We start from the raw sequence: 14645 nt of genomic DNA, 5'->3' as shown, positions 1-14645 counted from the left end.
TTTTCCTTGTCTATCACCTGATGGGATTTTGATTGCTGCCTTGGTTTGCTTTGCATTTTAATGCAGCGTGTGATTCTCAGTTCTCCACAGTGCTTTCTTTAGCCTGTAAGTTTCACATAAAAGGGTTAGTTTAATTATGGTTTATAAAATAGCTACATAGCATTTGAAAAAAAAAAAAAAACAAGAGCAAAAAGCATGTATATTACAATAAAACATGCCAAAGATGCCAAAATGCTTTTTTAATCTCTTACATTATGATTCATTTTCAATATACATGTCTAGTGAGATCAATGTTCAAATACCCACATAATTGGGAAATTTACTTACTGAATTCATAGAACTGCAGAGTTAAATATATCTGGAAGTGCTGGGGACAGATCATACATATACACATATATGTGGGCACACTCACACTTTTCGATCTAAATGTAAAACTATGGGATTAGGTGGGTAGGTGGATTAACAGGTGAAATGTTCCCAAAAGCCTCGGTAAGATTTAAAGAACCATTTTTGCTCATGGAAATCCACCACTCCAAATAAGAAATAGGCAAGAAATACTGTCCACAACCACACAGATGATAACCCAATTCAGGTAGTCCTCACTTACCAACAGCCATTGGGACTAGCAAGTCCAATCCTAAATGGCGTTGTCATTCAGTGAAACACCGTGGTCTGCTCAGTGCAATGTAACATGACTGTGACTTACAACTTTCTGTCAATTTCCAATTCATTTCGTTTGTTAGAAGTCAGTGGTGTATGTTCCAAATGATGAGTCCGTGACTGTGGGACAACACTGCCATTGTAAATGCAAGCCAGTGTCACCACCACATAACTCTGATAACCGCAACTTTGAGAAATACTTTAAAGTCTTCTTTTTAGCACCACCGTAGCTTTGTAGACTTGAGTGGTAAGTGATAAGGTAGGTCTACCTATAAAACCAAACATCCCAAATGGACTCAATAAGATTGGACTTAAGCATAGTACATAAAATCACATGTTACAACGTCTTACCAATTAATGAATATTTCAGCTTTAACCACAACACAAGAGCACACAACAGATATAAACTTAATGTAAACCACTCCAAACTTGATTGCAGGAAGTACGATTTCAGCAACAGAGTCGTCAATGTCTGGAACTCACTACCTGATTCTGTTTTCACCTGTTCAAACCCCCACTCCTTTATCCTCAAACTAACCTCTATTGACCTCGCCCCATTCCTAAGAGGTTTGTAAGGGGTGTGCATACAATCATGCCTACCATCCTGTCCCGTTGTCCTCAATTATTAGTTCCTATTTCTTATATTTAAACTTGTGTTTATTCTTTTTTTAAAATAAATTTTATTGATTTTACAATTAAAACAGACCAACAACACATACATAAATGTAAGAGAGAAAAAGAAAAGAAGAAAATAGAAAGAAAAAGATAGAAAACGATTAAAAACATTTTTATCTTCAACAGTTTGTGAGACCTCCTTTTTATCCTTATTTTATGCCATATACACACTTAATCCTTACATATATCTGTATATCACTACTATGATTCTATCCTATCCTCTTTTGCCTTTTAGTGTGAAAACTATCTTTGGTCTATCCATTTGTACCAGCAGTTCCAGCTGTTGTAGTATATTGAAGTGTCTTTATCTTTTAATGCCAAGGTTAGTTTGTCCATTTCTGTACAACTTGAAAATTTTTGAATAATCATCTCCTCTGATGGAACATGAGGCTGTTTCCAACATTGTGCAAAAGTCAATCTGGCCACTGTCAAAATATGTATTATTATATATTTCACTTTTTTGGGTATTTGTTTATCAAAGATCCCTAATAGAAAGGAATCTGGTTTGAATTCGATCTGTCCTCTTGTCATTTCCTCCAGCCAATTTCTAATTTTCTGCCAATATTTTTGAGCTTCTGTACAAGACCACCACATATGGAAGAAAGTTCCCTCTTTTTTTTTTTTTGCATTTCTAGCAATTTGAACTCATATTGGGGTACATCTTCGCTAATCTCAAAGGAGGAAGGTGCCATCTATAGAACATTTTATAGGCATTTTCTTTGTATGGTACCAACTTTGTAATTTTATTACTTTTATCCCAGACCTTTCCCCATTCTGTTATGGTGATACTACATCCTATATTCCTACTCCAAGCTATCATGTTCCCTTTTACAATTTGTTCTTCTAATTCTACTTCTAATAAATAATTATACAATTTTGTTATTTTTTTTTGCCTGATCCTAATAAAATTTTATCTAATTGCTGGAGTTTATTGTTAATTCCAAATTCTTTCTTGTCCTGTTTATATCTACTTTGAATTTGAAGATATGCCCACTGATCAATTTTTAATCCCCGATCTTGAATGTCTTGCCCCGATTTCAGATTTCCTTGCGTATCCAATAGGTCCTTATATTTTAATCATTTTAGTAATATCCAGATTATTTGGATAAATCGCCTCCATTGTTGAGATCCAAATTGGTATTTTTAAATAGTGTATTTTCTTCCAATTAGTCAATAATGAATCTCTGATTAGGTGTCTGTGAAAAAATTTCTGGCTAGTTTTCCCAACATCCCATAAAAAAGCATGCCACCCCCTCTGTAAGTCATGGTCTTCTAAGAATAATATTCTCTTATTGGTTAAATTCACCCATTCCTTCAACCATACTATGTTCGCAACAGAATACCCTACACCACCAGATTTGAGATTCTAGGCTTAGACAACCTTGAACTACACCAACTGGACTTAAGCATAGTACATAAAATCATATGTTACAACATCTTACCAGTTAATGAATATTTCAACTTCAACAACAAAAGAGCGCACAATAAACTTAATGTAAATCACTCCAAACTCAATTACAGGAAGTGCGATTTCAGCAACAGAGTGGTCAATGTCTGGATCTCACTACCTGATTCTGTTGTCATCTTCTCAAACCCCGACTCCTTTACCCTCAAACTAACCTCTATTGACCTCACCCCATTCCTAAGAGGTCTGTAAGGGGTGTGCATAAGCGCACAATGGTGCCTACCATCCTTGTCCTATTGTCTGCAATTATTAGTTCCTCTTTCTTATATTTAAACTTGTGTTTATTCTTATTTCTATTGTATTGTAAGCTTTTGACAAGATAAATAAAATAAATAAACTTTTTTTTAATATGAGTGAAGCACAGTTGTGCCACATTAATCCATGGACGGAAGACCACCAAGAAATCCCATTTTTGTTTCCTAGATATGGAATTCAAAACAAAATTCCTGAAGGCAGCAGTGGCAGATCAGTTCCAAATTGTTGTCAAGAAAAGAACATGCCTATACAATTACAAGGAATTAACTCTAACATAAAGGAGACTAATAAAACCTCCCAACACAGAAAAAAATTCAGGAATCAATTTTAAAGCATGCATCAGCAAGGGAATACACTCTGGGGAGGGAAGGAATATGTAGCAGCTGACATGTTTCAGCCTTGTTGCTTTTTTGCTTTTACACCCTGGGGAAACCGAAACAGCCCGACTTGATTCCTGCCTCTCCTCCACCTGTGCTCAGCTCACCTTTCAGTTGCCTCCAACATCTCAGCGGAGAGTCGGAAGAGGAAGCTCTCCAGCTGTTGTTCTCCTTCTCTCCTCCAAATCCTCTCTAGGAATCTACTGTTCGAATGTTTCAACTCCTTACACCTCAGTAACCGATGCTGTACTTGCAGTGAAAGTTGTCTAGCGCGGCCGTTGCTTATCTATGGTGCGCCATCTAGTGGCATAAAGCTGAAAAACAGGATGTTCTATCTCTACCTAAGGCAGTAGTAGCAATATCTTTTTAAATTGATTATGCTCTGTCAAGTCGACTCAAGTCGGATCAAATGGATAGACTTTCTCCATGATTGTTCCTAACTTGCTCATTCAGGCTTCCCGAGGCTTCACTCATCACCACAGAAACAGAGCAAGAAGTTCCCCATGAAAGAAGCAAGAACTACACAAAGAAGAGAGCCAGGGAAGACTATATGCATACAGCAGTCAAAGTGTACCTCCTTTAAGAATCAGTCAAGACTGTTCCAGCCAAGCAGATGGGCTTTGGTAAGAAATTGAATAAAGCCATAGAAGCTATATATCATAAACAAACTGCAAAGGTAATGATAAATAGAGAACTGACAGATTTTATTGATATAAGAAAAGGGACCAGACAAGGTTGTCTACTGTCGCCTCTGTTTTTTCTGTTAACATTAGAAGTGTTGAACAGAAATGTTAGAGAAGAAAAAGATATAAAAGGAATGAAAATTAAAAAGGAAGAATATAAATTGCAAGCATTTGCAGATGACCTGGTTTTTATATTAGAGGACCCATTAGAAACAGCACCCAAATTAACAGAAGAGATAGAAGAGTATGGAAAGGTAGCAGGCTTGAAAATAAATAAAGATAAAACAAAGATATTGACAAAGAATATGCTAGTAAGACAAAAGGAAGAATTGGCTGAAGCTCTGAAGATCCAGGTCACAAATAAGGTTAAGTATTTAGGGATACATTTGATAGCAAGATGCAGTACACTCAGAGGAAAATTACCACAAACTCAAACAACAGATTGCGACAGATTTGGCCAAATGGGAAAATTTACAATTATCACTAATAGGGAGATTACCAACAATCAAGATGAATATATTACCTAGAATTTTATACTTGTTCCAGACAATTCCAATCAGGCTAGGGAAAGATTATTTTGAAGATTTAAATAAAATAGTGTTGAAATATATTTGGCAGGGAAAGAAAGCAAGAATAAAACTAAAACTGTTGCAAGATGCTAAAATAAGAGGAAGATTTGGCCTGCCTAATTGGGAATTATACTACCAGGTGACAAACTTGACGTGGGTAAAGGAATGGATAACACTAAGAAACATTAGATTATTGACATTAGAAGGACATGATTTGCTGTTGTGATGGCATGCTTTCTTATGGTACAAGGGAACTAAAACACAGGTATTTTACAAAACACTATATACAAGAGGCATTGTTATTAAATTGGGAGAAGATTAAAAAGCAATATTATTTAAAAATTCCAGCCCGGTTATCAACTATTGAAGCATTTTCATATCCAATAACATATAAAAAGGAACAAACAGTTTGTTATGGTAAGATACTGAATGGAAAGGGTGAACTTAAATCTATGAAAGAACTAGAAGAACAAGGTATAAGGATGAATTGGTTTTCATATGTGCAAAATCACTCTAGATAAAGATTTTAAAACAGAAGGTTTTTATGATAAATTGACTGACAGATAAAATTTTGACAGGTACTGATGAAAAGATAATTTAAAAACTTTATGGACATTTACTAGAGTTTAAGCTAGAAGAAGAGCAAGTTAAAGAAACAATGATTTCTTGGGGGGGAAATTTTGGATATGGGATTGATTTAGAGAAATGGCAAAAAGTGTGGTCTCAAAATTATAAAATGACAATGTCAACAGCATATAAAGAAAATTTGTATAAGAAGTTTTACAGATGGCACCTACCCACAATGAGAATCGCGAGAATGTTTAAGAATAAATCTGAAAAATGTTGGAAATGTCATCAAATACTGGGTTCATATTACCATATGTGATTGACGTGTGCAGATGCAAAAAGATATTGGACTAAAATCCACACATGGTTGGAAAAAATGACAAAACAATACATAGACTTTAAGCCAGAGATATTTTTATTGGGGATCTTACCGGAAATATACAATAGGGAACTGAAATATTTGATTGTAAATGTATTAAAAGCGGCTAGAATTGTATTTGCTAAATATTGGAAAAATGAGAAAATGCCAACGCAGGAGGAAGTTATTAAGAAAATTATGGAATGTGCTGAAATGAGTCATTTGAAATTAGAGAACAAGAAGATAAACCATTTTATAAGATATGGGATTTATTTTATCAATGGTTAGACAAAAAGATAGGGAAATTAAATATGTCAGAAAATTTTACAATATAAGAATAATAGAATGATATAGAATATAATATAAAAATGTTCTACCATTGGATGAATGTATAATATAAATTTACCTAAAATTTAGAATATCTCGTATAAAATGATGGAATAATAGTTTAGTCAAATAAATGATTAATAACTGATAATAAGGTATACATATATATTAGATTGATAATATGAGAACTTATATAAATTGTGAGGACTACGGAGAGGATAAACAAAAGATTTGTAACCAACAGACACACTGTATGTATGTAACTTGAAGATGGTTCTATGTTTTATGTTTTGTTTTTGTTTGTCTAAAAATAAAAAAACTTAAAAAAAGACTTTTCCAGCCAACTATTGATTGATTGATTGATTTGATTTGATTTGTCAATCGCTTACAAGATAATAGATATAAGAATAAACACAAGTATGAATACAGGAAATAGGTACAAATAAATGGGGACAATAGGACAGAGATGGTAGGCATGATTGCACACTTATGCAAGCCCCATATTTGTTGTGGGGTGTTTGTGCGCAGGACAACTCATGAATGCTTAGTTTTGCAAGAGACAGGAACTTGAAGATGGAAGCTTAACCCTGCTTAGCTTTTCAAAATTAACTAAGTTCTGGGCGTTAAAACCTCATCAAGCACTTATTCATTTGTGTGCAGAGTCGCTAAGTTATTGCCAGTTTGCTAGCCTGATTCCATTAATAGAATAATGGAACATGCAACGTTAATTCCCTATCTGTATTATTGGGGAGTGAATCTCGCTAGAGCAGTCTTCCCAATTTCTGGAGTAAGAATTCAGAGCTGAGTATTCCTGAGCAGAATATTTGGAGGGTGTTATTTTGCAGATTGGAAGCCGATCAATAGATTCCTGCACTTTTGTAGGGGTTTGGCTCTCAGTAGAGATGAATACCTCTCTACATCTTAAACTTTTATGATGTGGTTCCCATGGAATTAGCACCTGGGAGCATCAACAGGCCAGAGACCTCAAGGGAGCAAGCTTCATTCATGCAGGCCAGACTGCAACTAAGCACATCCCGTGTCAGTTTTCTTTCTAAAGGAAGAAAATTTAAGCCTGCTAAGTGCCATGTGCTTCTTGCACAGAAGTCTCCATTAGAACAAAGCTGAAGAGAACATACACAGCAGAGTCTAGAAAAAGGGCGGTTAGAAAAATGGGGTGACTGCCTATATACAGCAAAAGAAACATACTCTCCAAAGTGACATTACAGTTAAAGAATTATAAAAATACATGCAAAAGTCTATGAAAGGTTGCCATACTCTTTGTTTGAAATGCATACCTTTTTAAAATTTGAAGTGTTTAATACACAAAACAAAATCATTTTACAAACAGGATTAGACAAAACACCTCTGTAATTCACAAAAGATAATAAAAAGTTGTGGGGGAGCGGGGAGACCTGCAAGATTTTCTTATTACCTTCACTCTCAAATGTAAAAAAAATGTTAGAATTTTCCTGTGGACTTGATCACTTGGTCTTGGCCTGAGGGACCTTTCATGGCTGAGGAGGGACTGGCACTTGGGTGTCCCCATTGCTAGTCCAGCAACAGCACCTTCCCCATGCAGCCCACCAGCTCTCTAATAGGAAAGCCATCCAGAGAGACTCCCTGCTGCACATTGGTCTCCTCCCCATCAACTGCAGGAAGGAGAAGCCTGCAGGGTGGTGGTGAATGAACGTGGGTAGTCCTCGCTTAGTGACCACAACCGTGACTGACAATTCTGGCAAACCACTTTATTGCAACAGTTTTTGACCTCATTTCTCTTCTGGTCATTAAGTGAATCAATATGGACATTAAGCGAGACATCAAATGACTGCTACTTTTGGTTTTATTTATGTCTTCTACATGAGCTTTATCTTAAGCTTGTTGGGAAGCATGCCAATGACCACCACAGGATCGGGGGACAATGTGATGGTTGTAAATGCAAAGATTGTTTGCCAAACTGTTTTTTTATGTATCATCATAATCTTGAATGGTTGTTTAACAAGGCAGATGGTAAGTGAGGACTATCTGTATTATCCCCAGGAAAAAAGCCATTTGCACTGAATGTCATTTGCTGGAAGCATCGTGGGGAGGAAATAATCATTCTCCTATCCAGCTGGTGGGTTACCCAGAAGGATGGTGAAGGATTGTGGTGAGATATTTCTGCTCTGGGAGATCCCCTTCCTCTGGGACTGATGGAGGCATTTGGGATTATGAGCGCATACAAATGGATGGCTCTCTCCCAAATGGAAGGGTTTGGGAGTCTAAGCATTTCCCAGGATGCCACAGTAAGCACAGCTTAAACACTTCTTAAAAACTCCCTTGCCATGGTTCCTTCTGAGCCTTCTATTCAATAGTCTACTTATTCTAGCTCCCTCAACTGATTATCATACAATTTAGTGTCCAGACCCTTTATCATCATAGTTGCTCTTCTTTGCACTTTCCAGGGTCTTAATATTTTTTTTTTGTATTGTGGTGACCAGAACTGGATGCAGTATTCTAAGTGTGGTTTCACTAGCATACTGTGAAGCAGTACTATTCCTTCTTGTTGTCTTGACACAATCCCTCTGTTGATGCAGACGAGAAATTAGAAAAATTTGGTTGTGCACAGAAATGGACAAATTGACACAAGAATTAAAAAATAAGGACGAATCTGAATACTATAAAATATGGGAAAAGTTTTACCACTGGTTGGAAAAAAGGATCAGGAGTATTAAAAATGAGTACTGTTAATGTTGATATATTTTGTATATAGAATGTAAATATGTATTATTCTTTGTATGAATTAGTGATGTAAGAAAACTAGGTGTGTCAGGATGATTACACCACATTCATTGTTTTTAAATGTTTTTCCATTTTTTTGTTCAATAAAATTTATTTAAAAAAAACAGTGTCAACAGCATATAAAGAGAATTTGTGTAAGATGTTTTACAGATGGCACCTATCCCCGGCAAGACTAACAAACATGTTCAAGGATAAATTGGCAAAGTGTTGGAAATGTCATCAGATACCTGGATCTTATTACCATATGTGGTGGACATGTGCGGAAGCAAAAAGATATTGGACTAAAATACACACATGGCTGGAAAAAATGACAAAACAGCATACAGCTTTAAAACCAGAGATATTTTTATGGGAATCTTACCTGAAGGCTATAATAAAGAAGCGACATATCTGATTATTCAAGTTTTAACTGCAGCTAGAATTGTATTTGCTCAAAATTGGAAAAACTAGAAAATTCCGAGGGAGGATGTGATTAAGAAAATAATGGAAATTGCAGAAATGAGTAGATTAACATTAGCAAATAGAGAACAAGAAGAAAAAGAATATTACAAGATAAGATTTATTTTATCAATGGTTAGACAGAAAAGTAGGAAACTGAAGTATAATACAGTAGCAATAATATGTCACAATTGATTATTTTTGAATGAGTTATAATATGAACAAAAATTATTAAGAATTGAGGTTTGCTCGAAAGGATAACATGGATCTGAAGTTAAAAGTTTAATGATGGTGTAATAATAATAATACAATATCATATGGAAAGTTAATTAATGTAATATGAATGTAAAGCAAAAAGACTATAAATATTGTGCACAAGACATACGTACCAAACAACACACTGTACAATTGAAAGGTTTTATTTGTTATGTTTGTTGTGAAACAAAACTTTTTATACAAAAAAAGGTTGCAAAATGGAGCACAATTAACAAAGTCTCATTTAGTAACATAAATTTTGGGGTCAATTATGATTGTAAGTTGAGGACTATCTGTAGTCAATTTCTCGCAAATTACAAATGAAATTCAAGTTTTATCTACATATCTACTTTGGCCTCATATGGATTTCCTTATGTGCAATAAGGGAGGATTTATGCCTGAAGTAATGTCCACAGACTGGACATTTGAAAGGTTTTTCCCCTGTGTGAGTTCTCTGGTGTATCACCAGGCTGGAATTCTCACTGAAACTTTTCCCACAAACAGTACATTCATAGGGTTTCTCTCCTGTGTGAGTCCTCTGGTGTTTCACCAGGCTGGAATTATGACTGAAACTTTTCCCACAGATAGGACATTCAAATGGCTTTTCTCCTGTGTGAGTCCTCAGGTGTCTCACCAGGTCAGAATTACAATTGAAACATTTCCCACAGTCAGAACACTGATACGGTTTCTCTCCTGTGTGAGTCCCCTGGTGCATCACCAGGCTGAAATATTGACTGAAACTTTTCCCACAGATAGGACATTCAAATGGCTTTTCTCCTGTGTGAGTCCTCCGGTGTACCACCAGGCTCAAATTACGACTGAAACTTTTCCCACAGTCAGGACATTTGAAGGGCTTTTCTCCTGTGTGAGACCTCTGGTGTATCATCAGGTTAGAATTACAATTGAAACTTTTCCCACAATCTGGACATTCAAAGGGTTTCTCTCCTGTGTGAATCCTCTGGTGCCTCATGAGGTGATAATTCTGACCGAAACTTTTCCCACAATCTAGACATTCATAAGGTTTCTCTCCTGTGTGAGTCCTCTGGTGCCTCATGAGGTGATAATTCTGACCAAAACTTTTCCCACAATCTAGACATTCATAAGGTTTCTCTCCTGTGTGAGTCCTCTGGTGCCTCATGAGTTGGGAATTTCTAATGAAATGTTTCCCACAATCAGGACATTCAAAGTGTTTCTCTTCTGTGTGAGTCCACTGATGTATCACCAGGTTGGAATTGTGACAGAAACTTTTTCCACAATCAGTACATTCAAAGGGTTTCTCTCCTGTGTGAGTCCTCTGGTGCCTCATGAGGTGAGAATTCTGACCGAAACTTTTCCCACAATCTAGACATTCATAAGGTTTCTCTCCTGTGTGAGTCCTCTGGTGACTCACAAGGAGGCAATTTCTAATGAAGCTTTTCCCACAGTCACGACATTCAAAGGGTTTCTCTCCTGTGTGAGTCCTCTGGTGACTCACAAGAGTGGCATTCCGACTGAAACTTTTCCCACAATCTGGACATTCAAAGGGTTTCTCTCCTGTATGTGTCCTCTGATGGTTCACCAGGCTGGAGTTTTGACTGAAACTTTCCCCACAGATAGAACATTCAAAGGGTTTCTCTCCTGTGTGAGTCCTCCGGTGACTCACAAGGTGGTAATTTCTAATGAAACTTTTCCCACAGTCAAGACATTCAAAAGGTTTCTCCCCAGTGTGAGTTCTCTGGTGTCTCACAAGATTGGCATTCTGACTGAAACTTTTCCCACAATCTGGACATTCAAAGGGTTTCTCTCCTGTATGTGTCCGCTGATGGTTCACCAGGCTGGAGTTTTGACTGAAACTTTTCCCACAGATAGGACATTCAAAGGGTTTCTCTCCTGTGTGAGTTCTCTGGTGTTGCACAAGATGGGAATTCTGACTGAAAGTTTTCCCACAATCACAACATTCAAAGGGTTTCTCTCCTATATGAATCCTCTGGTGTATGAGTGGGTTGGAATTGTAACTCAAGCCTTTCCAATCATCAGAACATTCAAATGTTTTCTCTCCTGTGTGAGTCCTCTGGTGTCTCATGAGGTGGGAATTCTGACCGAAACTTTTCCCACAATCAAGACATTCATAGGGCTTCTCTCCTGTGTGAGTCCTCTGGTGCCTCCTGAGGTGGGAATTTCTAATGAAACTTTTCCCACAATCAGGACATTCAAAGGGTTTCTCTCCTGTGTGAGTTCTCTGATGGTTCATCAGGCTAGATTTCTGCCTGAAACCTTTCCCACAGATAGGACATTCAAAGGGTTTCTCTCCTGTGTGAGTCCTCTGGTGTTGTACAAGATGGGAATTCTGACTGAAAGCTTTCTTACAATCACAACATTCAAAGGGTTTCTCTCCTATGTGAATCCTCTGGTGTATCAGGAGGTTGGAATTGTAACTCAAGCTTTTCCCAGAGTCAGGACTCAGGACATCAAAAGGTTTCTCCCCAGTGTGAGTTCTCTGGTGTCTCACAAGATTGTAATTGTGACTGAATCCTTTCTCACAATCAGGATATTCAAATATTTTCTCAAGAGTCCTGTGGTGTTTCACCAGGCTGAAATTCTGACTGAAACTTTTCCCACAATCTGGACACTCATACGGTTTTTCCCTGGTGTGAGTCCTCTGGTGTATCACCAATTTGCCATGCTCATTAAAGAATTTACCACATTGGGAGCACTTGTAGGGCTGCTCTAGCCTTCCATGAACCACAACAGAGCTGTTTTGACCAAATGGCTTGTCACAGTCAGAGTGTTTGTATGGTTTTTCTCCAGTGTGAATCCTCTTATGCATAATCAGCTGTGATTTGCAATTTTTCTCTTTCCTACAGTAGGCACGTCTATGAAACTTTTCCACAACTGAGATACCTGAGGAGGTCAAAAATATGGATGGTCCCTTGTTTAGTGGTGTTTTGTTTCAAGCTGTTTTTTTTTTTCCTCCCTGGGCAAGGACTGCAACACTGTCTGTATGGCTTTCCAATTGACCTTTTCCCCTCCACTGACTTCCAGAGATATATCCCTTTCTTCTGAATGAAAAATAATCTCCCTTGACTTTCTATGTAAAGTTGCTTGTTATTCTCAGTTGTCCAGAGTGCTCTTATTGTCATCCTCTTTGTCTAGGATACAAAGAAAAATGTAATGTCATTTATAAAATGGTTACAGAAGATATAAGAAAAAAGTATACATTACAACAAAAAAGCAAAAATGCTACAATGCTAGAATTACCTCTTACATTAATCTTGATTAATTTGATACATGGAAGACTACCAAGATCAAAGTTCAAACATGCATTCAATCATGGAATTCTTTGGTTGATTTGGGTCAATCACAAATTCTTAACAATACGAAGTGTTATCACCAAATATATCTGGAAGTGTTAGGGATAGATTATATAATTGCAGACATATGCATAGAGAGATAAATACAGATACACCCACCTACACATGCATAGATGGAGAAAATCTATGTCTTTCAAGCATGACAAAATGTCCCAAAATCATTATAGTCAAACTTTTTGAACTACTTTAGACATGTGGGGGCTTTAACTGATGAAATGATGCCTAGTCTCTTTCAATTTCCTGCCAGTATACCCAATTTTGTTTGTCAGAAGCCAGCCGGGAAGGTCACAAATTGGGAATATGAGTGTGGGATGCTGCGGCCATCATAAATGTGCACCAGTTGGCAGAACTCAAATTGGTGGGGACTTCTGGTTTGCAGGGCTTCGGTGATAGGCAGGAATCTGCGATCATGCACGGTTTCTGCCTGGGTCACCACTGGAATGCCCCGAGCCAGCTGGCTTCGGGGCTAAGCCACCCCGTAGAGGTGGTGAAGACAGGGAAATCACCAGCATGGCCGAGGAGAGCCACATCTCTCCTCCTCAGCTGGCCAAACTCCCTTTCCCGAAGGCGGTAAGAGCGGCGGTCAGAAATGACCACCTCAAAGAAGCACTCAGCTGAAAAAGTATAAATATATATTAATATAAATAAATATATATAATATATATATTTATTTATGATTTTCTCTTTTTAAAAAATACATTGTATAGTTTTAGAATGTACTAAGCAGAATCCGAACAGAAGTTATGTATTATATTAAGTGTTATAATTTTAGGGGAAAGATATAAAGGCGTCATACTCCAATCAGTGATTACAGGAGAAATTTTGTTTAATGAGAAAAGATAATAGACAGTTGAAACGGGACAAAGAATATAGGTATGATTTGAATTAAATGAAATAAATAAAATAAAATTAAGAAAGTTGAAAGAGGGGAGAAGCTACATAGAAAATGTAGAATGGTCATATGGAATGGAATATATAAATGAGCATGAACTTGAATTTGTGTCTGCACGAAGAGATGTAACCCGGGATCAGGCTGCTTTCAAAAAAGATGTTTTATGTTTTTTATGTTTTATGTTTTATGTTTTGTTTATGTTTGTTTTTAAAAATCAATAAAATTTTCAAAAGAAAAAAGAACTCAAATTGGTGCAACTCCTTTTCTTGGACCTTCGTAATCACAGGAACTGCTGATGCTACAATGACCACAAATCAGTGGATCAGATGTACATCTTCTACACAGATGGGACACCAATAGGAAATGCTGTGTTTGTTGGCGATATATAGTTGGTAAAAAATCCCAGAAAAGACCAGTGCCAGGTTGTTGCCACAAAAAAAGCAAGTCCACAATAGAACAACAGAGTTGGAAGGGACCTCTAGTCCGATCTCCCTGTTCAGGCTGGAGACGCTCTACCATTCCGGAGAAATAGCTGTCGGATCTCTTCTTAAAAGTTGCTGGTGAATCTGACAATACTGTCATCCAAAAGGTAGAGGAGGGAACTAGCAGGCCTCCTATGATTATCTAAATTCTTTCTAACAGTCATGAAATGATAGAGAGGGGTCAAAATGTCAGGAACTTTGGGGAAAGTGACTATGTCTTATTGGAATTCAATACAATGCAGAAACAAGCCTGCAGCCGCAGCGGGCTCCGATCTGGGGAGGGAAGGAACCACCACCACCACCAGCAGCAGCAGCAGCAGCTGACACGCTTCAGCCCAGTTGCTTCTCTGCTTCCAGGCCGTGGAGGGAACCGAACAGCCCGACTTGGTCCCGGACTCTCCTCCCACCTGCTGCCCCCAACTCACCTGCCAGCTGCTGCTTCCATCCTAGGAAGAGCGCAGAAGCCGCTTTGCACACCACCTTCCGCCCATGAGTCATCCGGAAGGTTCTTTCT

General features: G+C 37.5%; 2 protein-coding genes across 4 annotated transcripts in view; both read right to left on the bottom strand.

Annotated features, from left to right (window-relative positions):
• LOC113451698 (uncharacterized) overlaps positions 1-14625 on the bottom strand; it is a 25769-nt gene extending 11144 nt beyond the window's left edge. The window contains exon 1 of one of the 3 annotated variants that reach the window (XM_026723092.2): positions 14557-14625. The gene's annotated coding sequence lies outside the window, so the exon portion shown is untranslated. Of the gene's footprint in view, positions 1-3524; positions 3626-14556 lie in introns of those variants that run through there. The other 2 variants (XM_087928298.1, XM_087928299.1) reach the window with 2 other exon arrangements.
• The window catches only part of LOC113451703 (uncharacterized), a 16568-nt gene extending 1923 nt beyond the window's left edge, over positions 1-14645 (bottom strand). The window contains exons 1-2 of the mRNA XM_087922986.1: positions 14557-14645; positions 9756-12535 (exon numbers count right to left, since the gene is read on the bottom strand). Coding sequence (XP_087779112.1) covers positions 9756-12213 — 2458 coding nt within the window. The 5' untranslated portion in view covers positions 12214-12535; positions 14557-14645. The remainder of the gene's footprint in view (positions 1-9755; positions 12536-14556) is intronic.

The sequence above is a fragment of the Pseudonaja textilis genome, chromosome 2, assembly GCF_049901715.1.
Source record: "Pseudonaja textilis isolate UNSWEBS1 chromosome 2, rPseTex1.2, whole genome shotgun sequence".
NCBI classification, from domain to species: Eukaryota; Metazoa; Chordata; class Lepidosauria; order Squamata; family Elapidae; genus Pseudonaja; species Pseudonaja textilis.
This window is presented reverse-complemented; position numbering and strand designations above follow the sequence as displayed.